The following is a 14250-nucleotide window of genomic DNA, read 5'->3' on the forward strand; positions in this document are numbered from 1 at the left end:
TTTCGGGCTCAGTTAGCTCGCTCTGACTCCCGGCGTCCAGCCACCGCTTATATGCTGCCGGCGTGGCCGCCCCGCCCCGCCCGCCCGGGCCCTCCCCGCGGGCTCCGCCCCGCGCCGCGCCGCGCCCTCCCAGCCTCAGTGCGTCACGCCCCGCGGGCGCCCTCCCTGCGCCCCGGCCCGCCGCGACCTCAGCCCGCCGCTGCGGCGGGAAGGAAACTTGAGCCCGTGGTGGTGCTGGACAGCCGCGGCCTCAGGGACCTGGGGAGGGGTGAGGAGGAGCGGTTGGCCTGGTCCTTGTTATGCCACTGACCCTCTAGCTTCGGGCCAGCACTCCGGGCCCTCGCCACACGCCCGCGCCCCCTACACTCTTGTGCCTCAGTTTCCCGCAGAAAGTAAGATCGTAATCCAGTAATAGGAGCGGCTGGGTGCCTGCGCGTAACTACCTCTTTCAGCCCCCCAGTGTCAACCTCCCTTCGGTGCCCAGGCCCGGCTGGTGGTCGGTCGGGGGTCCTTCGGGCCGTGGTGTCTGCGGGCTTCCTGCGCCGAGGTCCGTGCTGCCCGCTCAGGTCGCTAGAGGGCGGCAGAGAAACCCGCGGGCGGGTCGGCGGCGGGCGGGTCGCTGGGCTGGAACTGGAGGGGCAGGGGGCAGTATAGGTGGGGGTCCAAGGGGAGCCCAGCTGAGACCCCGCAGAAGCCGGCACCCCCTCCCGCACTCCACTGCAGACCTCGGCCTAATCCTTACTCGCAACCAGAGATGTTCTGTGGCCTCGGGGGAAAGGAGAGCCCTGTCCTTCTCAAGAAAGCCCAGAGTTGTGCTCTGGTTTAAGGACGGAGGCCAGCGTCCCTGCCGCCCTCATCCCACAGCATTTTGGACCTTTAGTGTCCCATGGGTGAAGTTTTCATTTCATTATTGAGGAAGATAGGGCTGGAAGCCTCAGAGGAGGCCTGGGAGCACTCGTGCCTTCTCCGGGCCACAGTTTCCCCGCAGGAAGATAGTGATTATGGTCCTGTGATTGTACAAACCACTTAGGATGACAAGGCCTGATCAAAACAATAACCATGCGTAGTAAATGACCTGTGAGGGCTGGGAGGAGGAGAAGGAGGAGGAGAAGGAGAAGGAGGCTGGGGGAAAGTTGATCAGTAACTAGGAGCCAGCCACAATGGGGCAAAAGGCACAGATATAGTCTGTCCGTGGCTAATTCACTGCAGCCCCAACTAGCAAGGGAGTCCTTGCCAGTGGTGGCAGAGCCTCACACCTTACTTTGGTCTCTTTTGATTTAGGAGCAACATAGGGAGCCATTTGCTAAGTTTACTCCCCCATCCACACAGTCCTGGTACCTCATGGGCAGGGCAAGGGGCACCAGCTCTACTTGTCCAGCTGAACCCTTGGTCCTTTTCTTTTTTCATGTTTAATCTTTCTCCTTGAATTCATGATCTTCTGTAGGGCCCTATTTTAAGTCCATTCTAGGTAAGACCCTTGAGGCAGTCTGATTGATGGCAAGGAGGTGGTACTGTGTTCTACAGAGGAACGGAGGCACAGAGCAGTGACCTGCAAGGGTCCCATAATTAGGAACTAGATGTGGGGCTTGAGCCCTTAACCTCCAGTTCTGCCTCTGCCTGTGCCTGTGCCCCTGTACTCCCCCTCACCCCTCACACACTGGTACCAGGTATAGAGGCCACTGTGGGATGTCCAGCCCCTCTCTCAAGCTGGGTTCCACTCCTCAGAGCATCTGGCTTCTTTCTACTTCTCTGCCAGCCTTGCTTTTGCTGGCAGACATTTTAAATATATGTGTCACAGAGTGGACACCTAAGGCCACATCAGCTGGATCTAGGATCTGTCCAGGTCCAGACTCAGCTCTGGTCCTAGTATAATTTATGCAGAAGTTATCTTCAGCACTGGTGGCTCATGCCTGTAATCCTAGCTACTTAGGAGGCTGATATTTGAGGGTTGCAGTTCAAAGCCAGCCAGGGCAAGAAAGTCCATGAGTCTTATCTCCAATTAACCACCAGAGAAACAGAAGTGGCACTGTGGCTCAAATGGTAGAGCACTAGCCTTGAGCTGAAGAGCTCAGGGACAGTGCCCAGGCCCAGAGTTCAGGCCCCACTACTGACAAAAAAAAGTTATCTTCTGGGGGGGGGGATTGGGGTGGGGCGAGGGGAGGCTAGGAAGTGATGTGAAGGGTAAACCAAGGAGGAGGCTGCAATGCTTGATAAGAAATGTACTCATTATCTTGCCCATGTAATTGTAACCCCTCTGTACAGTATGTTCACAAAAAATTAAAATTAAAAAAAAAGAAAAAAAAAGTTATCTTCAAAGGTCCAGGTCTTCTCACCATCTTTGGTCCTTGCTCCCCCCTTTGTCTCCTTCCTGCACCTGGGGTGAGGGTCTGCCTTGATCTATGAGTGGCACAGGGTCTTCACTGTGGAAAGGGGTTGGTCAGTTGCCAGACTGAGGACTACTTCCTCTGCCTCCCACAAAGCACCCTGGAGACAGCTGGATCTCTGGGCTTAGGGTGAATTCTGAAAGCCACCTTTCAATGGGCTGGAGGGAAGATGGACACATGAGACCAGTCCTCTAAGTTTCCAGTCCTAGGAGAGTCCTTTTGATAAGACTAGAGATGCAAGCATGGCAGCGGAAGGTCAAGGATCAGGCCCAGAACTGCTCTGGCAATCCAGGGTAGCAGAGCCTCTCTCCTGACATCAAACCTCAGTCATTTCAGCCTGACAATGACCAGCTGGCCAGGTACAGGGTGGCCATGGTGTTTCCTGGTACCTTTGAGTAACTCGCTCACTGCACAGTGCTTCTCGAGTATTGAAGACCTCATCCTCTGAGCCACCCAGTTCATTCAGCCTGTCATGTAATCCCCATTCCAAATGCCTTCAGACACGTGCTACCCCATGTTTTGGCCCTGGCACCTCATCCCACAGCAGGTGGGACAATGTTTTTGTTAGCTTGAACACCTGTTTTGGCCCTCTTCTCTTGCCTCTCGTCTCTTCTTTTTGTGCTTAAATTCAGGGCCCAGGTGCTGTCTCTGAGCTTTTTCACTCAAAATGTCCTACCACTTGAGCCACGGCTCCTCTTCCAGCTTTTTCTGTACTTAATTGGCTGTCAGATTCTCATGGACTTTCCCAGGCTAGCTTTGAACTGTGATCCTCAGATCTCAGCCTCCTGAGTAGTTAGGATTACAGGTGTGAGCCACTGGCACCTGGACCTCCTTTTCTCTTTAAGGACTATTTCTTTTTTTTTTAAATCACAAATGTAATACATGTTTGTGTTTATGAAAATTAATTTTTTTCAGGAAGAATGAGAGAGCCTCTCTCATTCTGACCCCAGGACACTTGATCTGTCCCCCCTCCCCCTTACCAGCCTCCCATCAAGACAAAGAAAGTTTACCATCCACCCTCCCCCCAGCGCCGGCTGTTGATTTGTCTGCTTTTCCTTCTTCCAGGGTCTGCCTCTGACTTTAGCCCGGCTTGACTCATCAGAGTACTGGAGGTGGGAATAACCGGCCTGTCTGTCCCCACATACACTCTGGCCCCACACTGGGGAGCGGCCACCTACTTCTCATGTCTCATCGGCTACAGTGATGCTTTTACATTGTCCAGACTCATGACGGCTCATGTCATTACACAACTAATAACTGTTTCTCTCATGTTTGTAGAATGAGGCCATGAGCTACATTTGGAAGCTAGGATCCTGTCTGTAAATGTAATTTACTTGTAGTGCACCAGTTTTCCTGGTCAGAATGGAAGAACTGTGAACATCTGACCAAATGATGGAGGTAGGAGGAGTGGACAGCAGGCCCATATGCAGTTGTGTCAGCCCTACAGCCTGGCTTTAGGGCAAAAACACATTTAGAATGTTCTGGAAGCTGGATTTGAGAGGTCCATCAGGGATTTACCTGATGCCATGCTGAGCCAGAGTCCACATGGAAGCGTGTGGACACCTCTAATGACAGGTACACCCATGGGCTCAGGTACTATGTGCTGTTCACCAGGATCCAGTCCATGGCCACTTGCTGAGAAGAGGGGCTATACAGAGGGGCCAGTTCCATGTAGCCTCTTTAGGCTCCTCCATCAAGCTGAGGATAGTTTGGGAGCACCTGTGAGGTCTGCCTGGGTCACAGTGCCCTGAGCTGCACGGCCCTGTTCTGGCCATGGGAGAGGCTAGTGGAGGGAGGGAGCTCCCATTGCCTAGCAGCACGCAAGCAGAGAGAAACTAGAACACTGTCAGGAAGGCCAGATGCCTCCGGAGGCCATCAGGCCCTGAAGTAGATTCTAGATTTGAGAAACCTTAAGGAGCTCCCTGGGCAGCAGGGGCAGCCCTGCCCAAGCACCTGCTTTATGCACAGGGCAGGCAGGAGACTCAGATGGCCATTTTACAGATGGGGGTGCCAAGGCTCCCAGAGCTGGGTACAGTCTCCCAACGAGACCATAAGTAAGCTGACCTCAGAGGGTTCACAGTTTGAGAGGGAAGGCTGCAGCTAAGAGAAGGAAAACTCTGTCCCAGGGCTCTACAGGTGGCTTGGCCAGAAGACTCTAGAAGCCACTGTTGGGGGCAGTGTGGTAAGGATCTCCACAAGAAGCCCTCCTGGATATACTGGGAGCTACCACCCTCTTCTTCACACACTAACCCTGACTCTGTGTGTGTGTGTGTGTTAAAGGGACAGGAAGTAGGTATGAGGACAGACCTGATCCTAGAGCAGATGTTGTGCTCAGTCATTTGCCTGCTACCTGGGCCAGGTCACCTAGACATTGCTAGCAAAATGATGTAGACATCATGGGAAAAAAAGTCTACAGGGCACTCAATATGTCAAATACAGCCAGACAATTCCACTCCTAAGTATAGGTGCAAAAGAAATGAGAACCTAGGGCTGGGAAGGTGGCTCAGTGGTAGAGCGCTTGCCTTGCATGCCCGAGGCCCTGGGTTCGATTCCTCAGCACCACATAAGAAAAAAGCCGGAAGTGGTGCTGTAGCTCAAGTGGTAGAGCGCTAGCCTTGAGCTGAAGAGCTGAGGGACAGTGCCTAGGCCCAGAGTTCAGGCACCACAACCGACCCCCCCCCCAAAAAAAAAAAAAAAAGAAATGAGAACCTAGTATATACTTTATTATTTACAACAACCCAGTGGTGGAAACAACCCAAGTGGCTACTGGCTGATGAATGAATGAATGAATATGTGCAGAGATTTGGTCTGCCTACCCAGTAGAACACTGTTCAGTACTGAAAAGGAAGGAGACAGCGGGGTGGCTTAAACATGAAATCCAGGCATGCTGCAATGCAATCCCCACTGGGAGGTATTAAAGGCTGGAAACTTAGTCAACTATGGAGTTTGGAGATGGGGCCTTTGGGAAGTGATAAAGGTTGAATGAGGTCCTAAGGGGGAGAGTAGTCTAATGGGACCATGACTTGGTATAAGAGCAGTAGAGACGTGAGGCACGATGTTCAACTCTCCATCTGACTCCTTGCATCACCTTGATATTCTGCTGAGTCTTCACTTAGCAAGGACCACGATAGATTTTATCACCTGCTCTAGTTAGGAAGTCAAATGTCCCCAGAGGCTCATGTGTTATTTGGTCCCTAGGATGGTGTTTTGGGAAGTTGGTAGAGCCTTGAAAAGGTAGGGCCTGGTGAGAGGTCTTTAGGTTATTTCTCTCTCTCTCTCTCTCTCTCTGTGCGCGTGTGCGCGCGCGCGTTTTTTGGGTCGGTTGTGGGCTTGAACTCTGGGCCTGGGCACTGTCCCTGAGCTCTTCAGCTCAAGGCTAGCGCTCTACCACTGAGCCACGGCGCCACTTCTGTTTTTCTGGTGGTTAATTGAAGGTAAGAATCTCAAGGGAACTTTCCTGCCCTGGTTGGCTTTGAACTGAAATCCTCAGATCTCAGCCTCCTGAGTAGCTAGGATTACAGGCGTGAGGCGCTGGTGCCCGGCTTTGGTGTATGTTTTTGAACATCATTGTATGACCCTGATCCCTTCCAGATTTTCTCATTCCTTCCTGGCCATAAGGTGAGGCCAACTATCCACTCCCACCATGAACCTCTGAAACTATCAACCAATTAACTTTTTTTCCTCTTTATAAGTTGGTTGCTTGCTACCTGGGTAAGGGGCTGTGGGCCTGGCCAGTTGTTGTGGCCTTTCGAGTCCCTTTTCTTCGAAGGTAGTGCCACCACTCAGCTCTGAGAGGTTCTAATGGGAGCTAGAACTGAGGCCAGCTCGTCTCCCTTTCCCCTGCCCCACCCTCCTGAAGCCCCATGGACAAGGATGGACAGAGCCCAGAAAGGGTGCTGGGGTTGGGGGGCCTTTATTGGTAAATGGGGCACACTGAGGACAGGGGGGCGAGATGGCCACACAGCAGCCTGGGGCCCCCAAGGCAGTGGTTTCCAAGGCACTGGAGTGGCCTGTGCCAGGCATGCTCCAGGAGCAGGGAACAACGCTCTCCCTGAGCAGAGCTGGGAGCCTGGCGCGGGCTGAGAGGCCATGAGGGCCCTGGATGGGTCCACGGCCGCCCAGTCAGCTCCTTTTGTGTGACCTGACGGCTGCTTTCTGCCGGTAGATCTCTGCAGTGAAGGGCCTGTGGGGTTGGAGAAGGCCTTGTTAACTAGGTGACAGCACCTCACGTGCTCAAGCCCGTCCCGGGTCCTGTGCCACTAAAACACAAATGACCTCTCCCGCAGAAGAGAGGGCACTCGCCGCCCCACCATCCCCAGAACGGCCTGAAGCCTTCCAAAAACAGGACTGGGGGCCTGGAGAGGACAGAGCCACCGTCTGCCGCTGTCCTCCGACCCAGTCCCACAGCTGCCAGGTGTGCGGGGCACCTGGCTGAGCTTCCAAAGGAGAGGCTGGCTCAGCTCCGCTGCCATGCCCACGCCCTTCACCCTGTCACAGCCCCTACTCACTCTTCATACAGGACGGCCACCACGTAGACCAGGGCTACCAGCGCCGTCAGCAGCAGGCCCGTAGGACTGGCGTGCCTGCAGAGACAGACAGTGGTCAGGGAGCCTAGCCCTCTCCTGCCACTGCAGTGGCTGACAGTGCAGCCCCTGCTGGGATAAGCAGAGACTGAGCTTGGCTTCGTAGTGAGGGTCTCATCATTAGGATCCTGATCTCATGAGCACTGGATGCAGCAGAGACCCTGACTCCTTGTCCTGAGCTCCAGCTGGAGCTCAGGGTCTCAGGACAGTCCTGCCATCCAGCTATTCTGTGCACAGGAGGCAGCTAAGCAGCAGGAGATGCTTCTCTGCCCACCAGACACCATGTGTCCATGTGCTTTGCTTCTTTTTCTGTGTCTATATTAGGGCTTGAACTCAGCCAGAGCACTGTCCCTTAGCTTTTTTGCAGAGGGTTGGTAGCACTTGAGCCACAGCTCCATTTCCAGATTGTTGGTGAGTAACTGGAGGTAAGAATCTCATGGACTTTCCTGCTGGGCTGGCTTTGAACCACAATCAGTAGATCTCACCCTCTTGAGTAGCTAGGAGTGCAGTCATCGGTGCCTGGACTTGTGCTTTCCTGGAAAGGGGTCTCATGAATATACGTCCTGTGGGCAGCTCTGCCACCTGATCCCTGGTCCTTGTCCATGGGTGCAGCCCCAGGGCCACCATCCTGATCTCTCCCTTCCCCAGTCCTGGTGAGGGCTTTGTGCCTGGCCTACCTGCCAAGCCTGGGCAGTATGGGCTCCAGGAACCTGAGTAGCCCTAACTTAGAAGACAAGAAGCCCAGGCGGTGTGTGCAGTGGGCTTAGAGCTGGGCAGAGCATCTGTCATAGCTCTCTGCTGGTGACCAGTCTCTGACCTTGCTGTGCGGACAAATACAGGCAGCTTGTTAGTGACGGCACTGAGGAGCCCGCGCACGCGTGCGTGTGCTTCAGGCTTCCAGAAATAGCCGCTGTCAAGCTGGCCCCCAATCTATTTCTATGGTTACCTCTGGATCTGTGCTCCTGCAGGGGCTGGACAACCACGTCCACATCAGCAGGAAGAGCCAGAGCCCCGGGGCCATGGCTGGAGCCAGGCCTCTGAGCCACAGGGGACTCTGCTATCCTTGCCCTGTCCTAGGACAGAGGGCAAGAGGACATGTGTGCCCTGTGGAGATTCTTCCCTGCTCTCTACCTAACAGCTTTCTGGACCTCACACTGTCTAGTCTGTTATCTGGCAGAGGCAGAGTAGGCCCAAAGACAGCAAAGGCGAGTCTAGCCTGTAGACACAGGCATGGTGTCCAGTTGTATCCTCTCTGTGGGCAATAAGGGGCTCAAGACCCTTCCTCTCCACAACACACAACAAGAAACTCACCTTCCTGATAGCCCAGCTGCCATCGCAATTTACCATGGCCCCTGAGCCAGCTCCACTGGCACATGGAGATGTGGCAGTGTAACCAAAGCGGGGATGTAACCAAAGATCCTTCTGGGGTAGACAAGAAGCCTGCGTGAGTCAGAGTCACACATCGCAAGGAGTAGGGAGAAGACAGGCTGGCCCCTCATAGGAGGGGACCTGCTGTGATCCTGAAGGGCTGTGATGTTTTGGTTTTTCCTTTTTGGTGGCAGTTCTTGTATTCGAACTCACGGACTCATGTTTGCTTGAGCTGATTCACACTCATGACTATAGTCATACCTCCAGCCCTCTTTTGTGCTTATTGTTTGTGAGACAGGACGTGTGTGTATGGACCACGATCTGCCTATTTTAGACTTCCCATAGGAGCTGGGCTGACAAGCACTGCCACCACACCCAGCTTCTTCTGGGTCAGCCTAGAAACTTGATCCTCTCATTCTCAGCCTCCCACAAAGCGAGGATGACAGGCCTGAACCAACAGTGTCTGGCTTAGAGCACTGTGGCAGAGTCCTCCAGACCTGAGAGGAAGCAAAGCTACTTGAGAGACACAATGCGCAGGGATGGATCTGACCCTAGCAACTTCCATGAGGGGGTAGGCCCTGCATTGAGTTTGCTGGTTTCAGCTGTAAGTCTCCACAGAAAAACAAGCCCCAAGAGTTCAGCAGGCTGTAAATCAGGACTCTGTCCTCATTGTCCCTACACCTGTAGAGGACTTTTTCTTGTGTGTGTGTGTGTGTGTGTGTGTGTGTGTGTGTGTGTGTGGTTGGGGAGGTGGCACTGGGGTTCAAAACTGCTAGGCAGGCACTCTACCACTTGAGCTATTCCCAGGCTCTTCTGCTTTTTCCTTTATTTTTCAGACTGGATCTTGAGGTTTTGTCTCGGCAGCCTTAGACAATCATCCTTCTATCTGTGCTTCCCCAGTAGCCAGGATTACAGGTGCAGTGGAGCGTTCTTCAAAGACTAAGTTGAAACAGTGGAAAGAATTTGGGGCTGGGATTCAACCCTCTTCATCCTGGCAGACATAGCTCTCAAAACCTATGTCCTAGTCTGTTAGGATGTGTGTGTGTATGTATGTGTGAGTATGCGTGTGCATGCATGCGTGTGTATGTGTGTGTGTGTGTGTGTGTGTGTGGCCAAGTTGAACCTGTGACTGACCCCTATCCCTCCTGGTGGGAGAGGAATTTGGCCCCTGGCAAGGGTTCTGTGAGAAGCCTGTCCTTCAGCCATAGTCTCAGCCACACAGGGTTCCTGAGAACACATGGGGCTGTGAGAGACAGTGTAGGGAGGTTCTGCTGGTGGGGCAGGTCCACCCTGACCAATCCATGTTGGGCAGCCTACTTCCTGTGGCATGCCTATTGGCAGACAGGCCCCAGGCTCAGATCAGTCACCTGACTGGGGGCTGGAGATCCCCAGGAAAACGCCAAACCCTGCCATGCTGGCTGGCATGTGAGCATTTAGTCACCAGGGGCCCACCTGATCCCACGGATCACTTCCTGTTTCTGAAAAGTCCACCCACGCAAAAAGCAAGCAAACAAAGCCAAGAAGCTGTGCTCTAGGAGTCAGGGAACTGGGGACCAAGGCTACCTCTGCTCCAGACATGCAGCTGTGCTGGGGTGAGTTCAGACCTCAGCCTCTGTTTCTCCGTCTGTCACAGTGGGGCTGGACTGACAGACGTTTACTACCTTTCATGATTCCCCACTGAAGCAGACCACCCCCCCCCCCCTCGTACTAAGACAGTGACTGGTCCTAAAAGCCTTTCCTACCTTGATCCAAGATCCCAGAAGAGAGGAAGAAGAACCTGGGGACAATGGGCTGTGGTACCAGCTTTCCCACAGTTGCACGTGGCCATGCCCCAGGCCAGCAGAGTGAGCAGGGTGCCCACCTTCTCAGCTCCCAGCCAGCAGTAGTCAAAGCTAGCTCAGTCCTCCGCTGTGGGGTGGGGAGGTGGAATGGGGTGGGGCCTGTAGAGGAAGGGTGTGCACCCTGAAGTTTCCCTTCTTACCCTGTCTTGCTGGATCTCTTAACACACCAGGTAGGGATGATAGCCCTGCTGGCACATGAGGACCCTAAGCCCAGTGTGAACCATGCTGTGTTAGAGGGCTAGAAGGAAAAATCCTGAGGATTGTGCCAGCTTTGCCGAGGAATCCCTTGTTTGGCCTACCATGGTCCCATGTCTGGGTGCTCAGGCCCCATCAGAGGGCCTGGGAGGCAGGAGACAGATGGGTTGTGGGAGGCAGGGTAATGGCCCATATTTAACGAGTCCTCAGATAGAGACTCCGTCCCCAACACAAGCAGCTGTCTTCAACACCACATGGCCAGTGTGAAGCAACTCAGGGTACCACTAATTCGTGAGAGCCCTGGCCTGGCCACTGTGAGCCTGGGGTGCTTGTCACTGGGCACATTGGGGATGCAGAAAGGACTCATGACCTCAAAGTGAAGATGGGCTGCTAATCACCAATTCCAACACAGGGGTAGAGGAGTAGAGGCAGTCAGGGAGGGCTTCTTGGAGGAAGGGTTTGTCTCAAACTGCGTTTGGAAGGCCCAGGTGTGGTGGCAGTAGAGGAGACAGTGTGTGTGTGTGTGTCTGTGTGTCTGTGTGTGTCAGTGTGTGTGTGTACACATACATGTGTAGCATGTAGGTAGAGGCGCTCACTGACCAGAGACTACAAGAAGGATGTAGGTGGGGGAAGGCTTAGTTTTGACTTGGGGTCCCAGGTGGCCAGCAGGGTGGGGCAGGAGGCCTGGTACTCACATGATGGCCCAGCCCAGATAGTTGATGGTGCTCCCCCAGTACATGGGGTTGTCCAGGACGTTGAAGGGGAATGTGGTCACTCTGGCCTCTTTGAGGATGCCGAAGTAGTCACCTGTGGATGGAGCAGGGCAGGGTGGGCAGGTCACCTGACCATTTGTCCGCAGAGGCGCGCTGTAACTGAGGGAGGCTCCCCATGGGAGTGAGACAGGGTCCTGGCCCCCCAGTAGGCTCTAAACAGGTTGCAAGGGCTTTCAATAGCACAGTGGGTCAGAGAGTTCCCAGGGGCTGGGGCACTGAGCTCTGCCCCTCATACCACCACCTGCTTCCAGCCTCCAGCTACCTCCCCCCACTTCTTCCCACCTCGGTACCCTTTCACCTTTTGTTCCCTCTCTTGGGATGCCTTTCCCTGCTCTCTGTACAGAATTCCTTTCCTTCATGGGCACTTCTCCCTCCTTTAGAGCCTCAGCCCAACTTTGCCTCCAGAAGCTGGCCTGCCCCATCTCCTCCCTCCTCCCCCCGGTCAGCTGCTCACCCCTAGGGGGCTTGGTTTCACCCTTAGGGCAAGCTGGCTGCTAAGGGTAGCTCTGTCCCCTCTTTTCCAGGCCCGCCCACCACAGTCCTGGGAGATCAGCCACAGTATTACTGTCTCCCACCTGGCAGCCCAGAGCTGACACTGTGGGAAGAGACCACCAGACAGCAGGTCAGCCACCCACCCGTCCAGAGTAACAAGGCCTTGCCATGATGGCCGCTCTCAGCAGGAAGAGGTGGCCTGCTAGGGCCACACAACAAGGGACGCTACTGCGCCCCTCCTCTCCGCAGCCTTCCCTCCTTTGTCTCCTGCCAGGCTGGGAGGACAATGGCACTTCATCCATCCTGGCAGAAAGTAGGGCAGACAGCCTACAATGGGTAGCCACCGGCAGGAGGGGCTTGTTGGGTGCTGTGCTGCCCATTGTTGGGGATAAAAGATGCAGGGGGCCTGAGGAGCCACTTGCGAGACTGCTGGGAGGCTCTTTCTTCCCAGGAAGCAGGAAGAGGGGCAGTGGGGCCGGGCGGCGGGTGGCATAGAAACCCCTCTTCGGGGTTTCTGACTCACAGGGGAGTGACTGCTCTGCTCTACATCCCAAGACTGCTGGGCCACTCTGGAGTTTCTAGGCCATGTCTATGGGAGAGGGTGGTCCCAAAGCTGTGGTTGCTACTCCCTGGTCTGGGAGTCCTGCCTCTTGCCATGCTTGTCCTCCTAATATCCCATCACTTCAGGGGCTCTGGGCCCTGCTGCCTGCAGCCCTCCCTCTGCTCACCTGTCTTCCAGGACTCTGGACAGGAACAGCTCACAGATCCTGAGGAGTCTCTCCTTGTTGCTCCTTGCCCTTCTCTAATTCTGCCCTCTGTCCTAGCAGTCTCCACTCTGCCTTGCCCTCCCATGGCTCCCAGTTTTCTGGGAATGAAATCTCAGCCTTTGCATGTACTTCAGGGCCTCAGCCTGACCTTCGGCCCTGGACTAGTCACTGTAGCCAGGGTCCTTGCCACTTCTCCGGGCAAGTCTGCCGCTCTTCAGGCTGCCTTCTGTCTGCTCCTGCCTGCACCTGGCAGGTCCAAGGGCTCTCATCTTCTTCCCAGGCTTGTACCTCTCTAACAGGTCGGTTCTTACCTGAAGGCAAAGCATTGCCCTTCAGCCACAGACCCAGAAAGCTAAAATCAAACACGGCTTGCTGCGCTCCTGAGTTACCCTCCTCCCCCCAACAGAGCCCTGAGCCTGTACATTGGGAGGCTGGGCTGAGGAAGAGGCAGAGGGAGAGCCAGGCAGCTATGCTATGCAGTCAGCCTGGGCATTGTGTGGGGCTCCCTTAGTAGACTACAGCTGCCACCTTCTCTTCATGCCTGTTCTCATACCTCCCTAGCTCTCCTCCCCTGCTGGTGTCCTCTCCTCTTTTCCTACTGTTGTAAAGTGAGGTGGCATCTGGTCTTCCCAGATGAAAACACCACAAGCAGCAAGGAATGGAGAAAAGACACTGTCTCTCGTTCCTGTATCCTGCCTTAGACTTGCAGCAGCCCTGCCTGTGGCCCAGCCACAGCAAACCAAGATCCTACCTAGCTCAGCAGCCAAGGGTACTGGGAGCTTCCTAGGGCAGACCCAGGGGTGGCTGTGAGGACAGGGGGTCTTGTTGCTGGGCCTTTGGGTGGCTCACCTCTCCAGGCAAACAGGGCCTGGAAGCTTTCTGCAATGGAGTAAGTGTTGCCCCACAGGCCCATAAGAGGAGCTGTCCCCAACCAGGAGCTCAGAGCCAGGTGAGACAGTAGAACCCAGACTGCTGTTCTAACCATGGAGATGCTGGGTCTGCAGTGCTCCTCAGGGTACGTCACAGACAGCAGGTGGTAGCTACTGTGCCCTGCTCTGCCTTGAACTCCAGTGTACCTGCCCAAGGAGACTCCCGCCCAGGGTTTTACCTAGGAAGGTTCCGGTGAACCCCAGTGCGAAGAAGCTGGACAGCACAAACACGACACCTGCACCCACGAGCACAAGGCCCAGGCAGTAGGCAGCGGGGTTATCCAGGCCCTCCATCTTGGGCTGTTTCAACATTGCCTGTGTGAAGCTGTGGGTGGGGGACAGGGAGAGACAGCATGTCACAGTGCGTGGCTCAGGGGTCTGCTCTTCTCCGAGTAGCTGGCCCAGGGCTCATCCATTCAAAAGCAGCTCAGGAGACTGCAAGTGGGGTCTGAGTAGAGCACTCCTCTGTTGTCCCGGCCACAAGGGAAGGGACAGAAATAGGAGAGTCCAGGCCTGCAAGGGTGTCTGATTTTTTTCAAGAGAAGCCAGAAGGGCTGACTTACGTGCAACCTGTGCCTACTGAGTGTCCATGTAGCTATGGGAACCCCGATCTCTGAGCAGATGCATGGTCTGAGGCTGGGCTCCGCACTGCTCGGGTGGCTTCAAGGCTACACCAGGGCAGCTGACCTGAGTGTTAAGTTACCTCAAAGGCCCTTTATGTCCCCCTTAACCTCTAAAATCCTCTGCTGGGCTTCCTTTGGGCCAAATGATTGAAGGTCTTGCTCAAAGATTGAGCCAAGGGTCCATGACTGATGGCAGATGAACAGGTGTGGGGATTCAGGTTCTCCAGGTGATCCCCTGTATGGGGGAGGAGGGGGTGGTGGTGAAAGGGGGCCTGCAGGTGAACAGGCTGGCTGT

At 54.8% G+C, this 14250-nt stretch overlaps 1 protein-coding gene across 2 annotated transcripts in view; it reads right to left on the bottom strand.

Moving 5' to 3' along the window:
- Positions 1-6278: 6278 nt before the first annotated feature.
- Positions 6279-14250, bottom strand: part of Pemt (phosphatidylethanolamine N-methyltransferase) — a 72847-nt gene continuing 64875 nt past the window's right edge. For both annotated transcript variants that reach the window (XM_042673958.1, XM_042673957.1), the window contains exons 4-7: positions 13512-13657; positions 11067-11178; positions 6893-6967; positions 6279-6567 (exon numbers count right to left, since the gene is read on the bottom strand). In XM_042673958.1, coding sequence (XP_042529892.1) covers positions 6507-6567; positions 6893-6967; positions 11067-11178; positions 13512-13657 — 394 coding nt within the window. In that variant the 3' untranslated portion in view covers positions 6279-6506. The remainder of the gene's footprint in view (positions 6568-6892; positions 6968-11066; positions 11179-13511; positions 13658-14250) is intronic.

Source organism: Dipodomys spectabilis, unplaced genomic scaffold (genome assembly GCF_019054845.1).
Source record: "Dipodomys spectabilis isolate Male_0828 unplaced genomic scaffold, ASM1905484v1 ptg000018l, whole genome shotgun sequence".
Lineage (NCBI taxonomy): Eukaryota > Metazoa > Chordata > Mammalia > Rodentia > Heteromyidae > Dipodomys > Dipodomys spectabilis.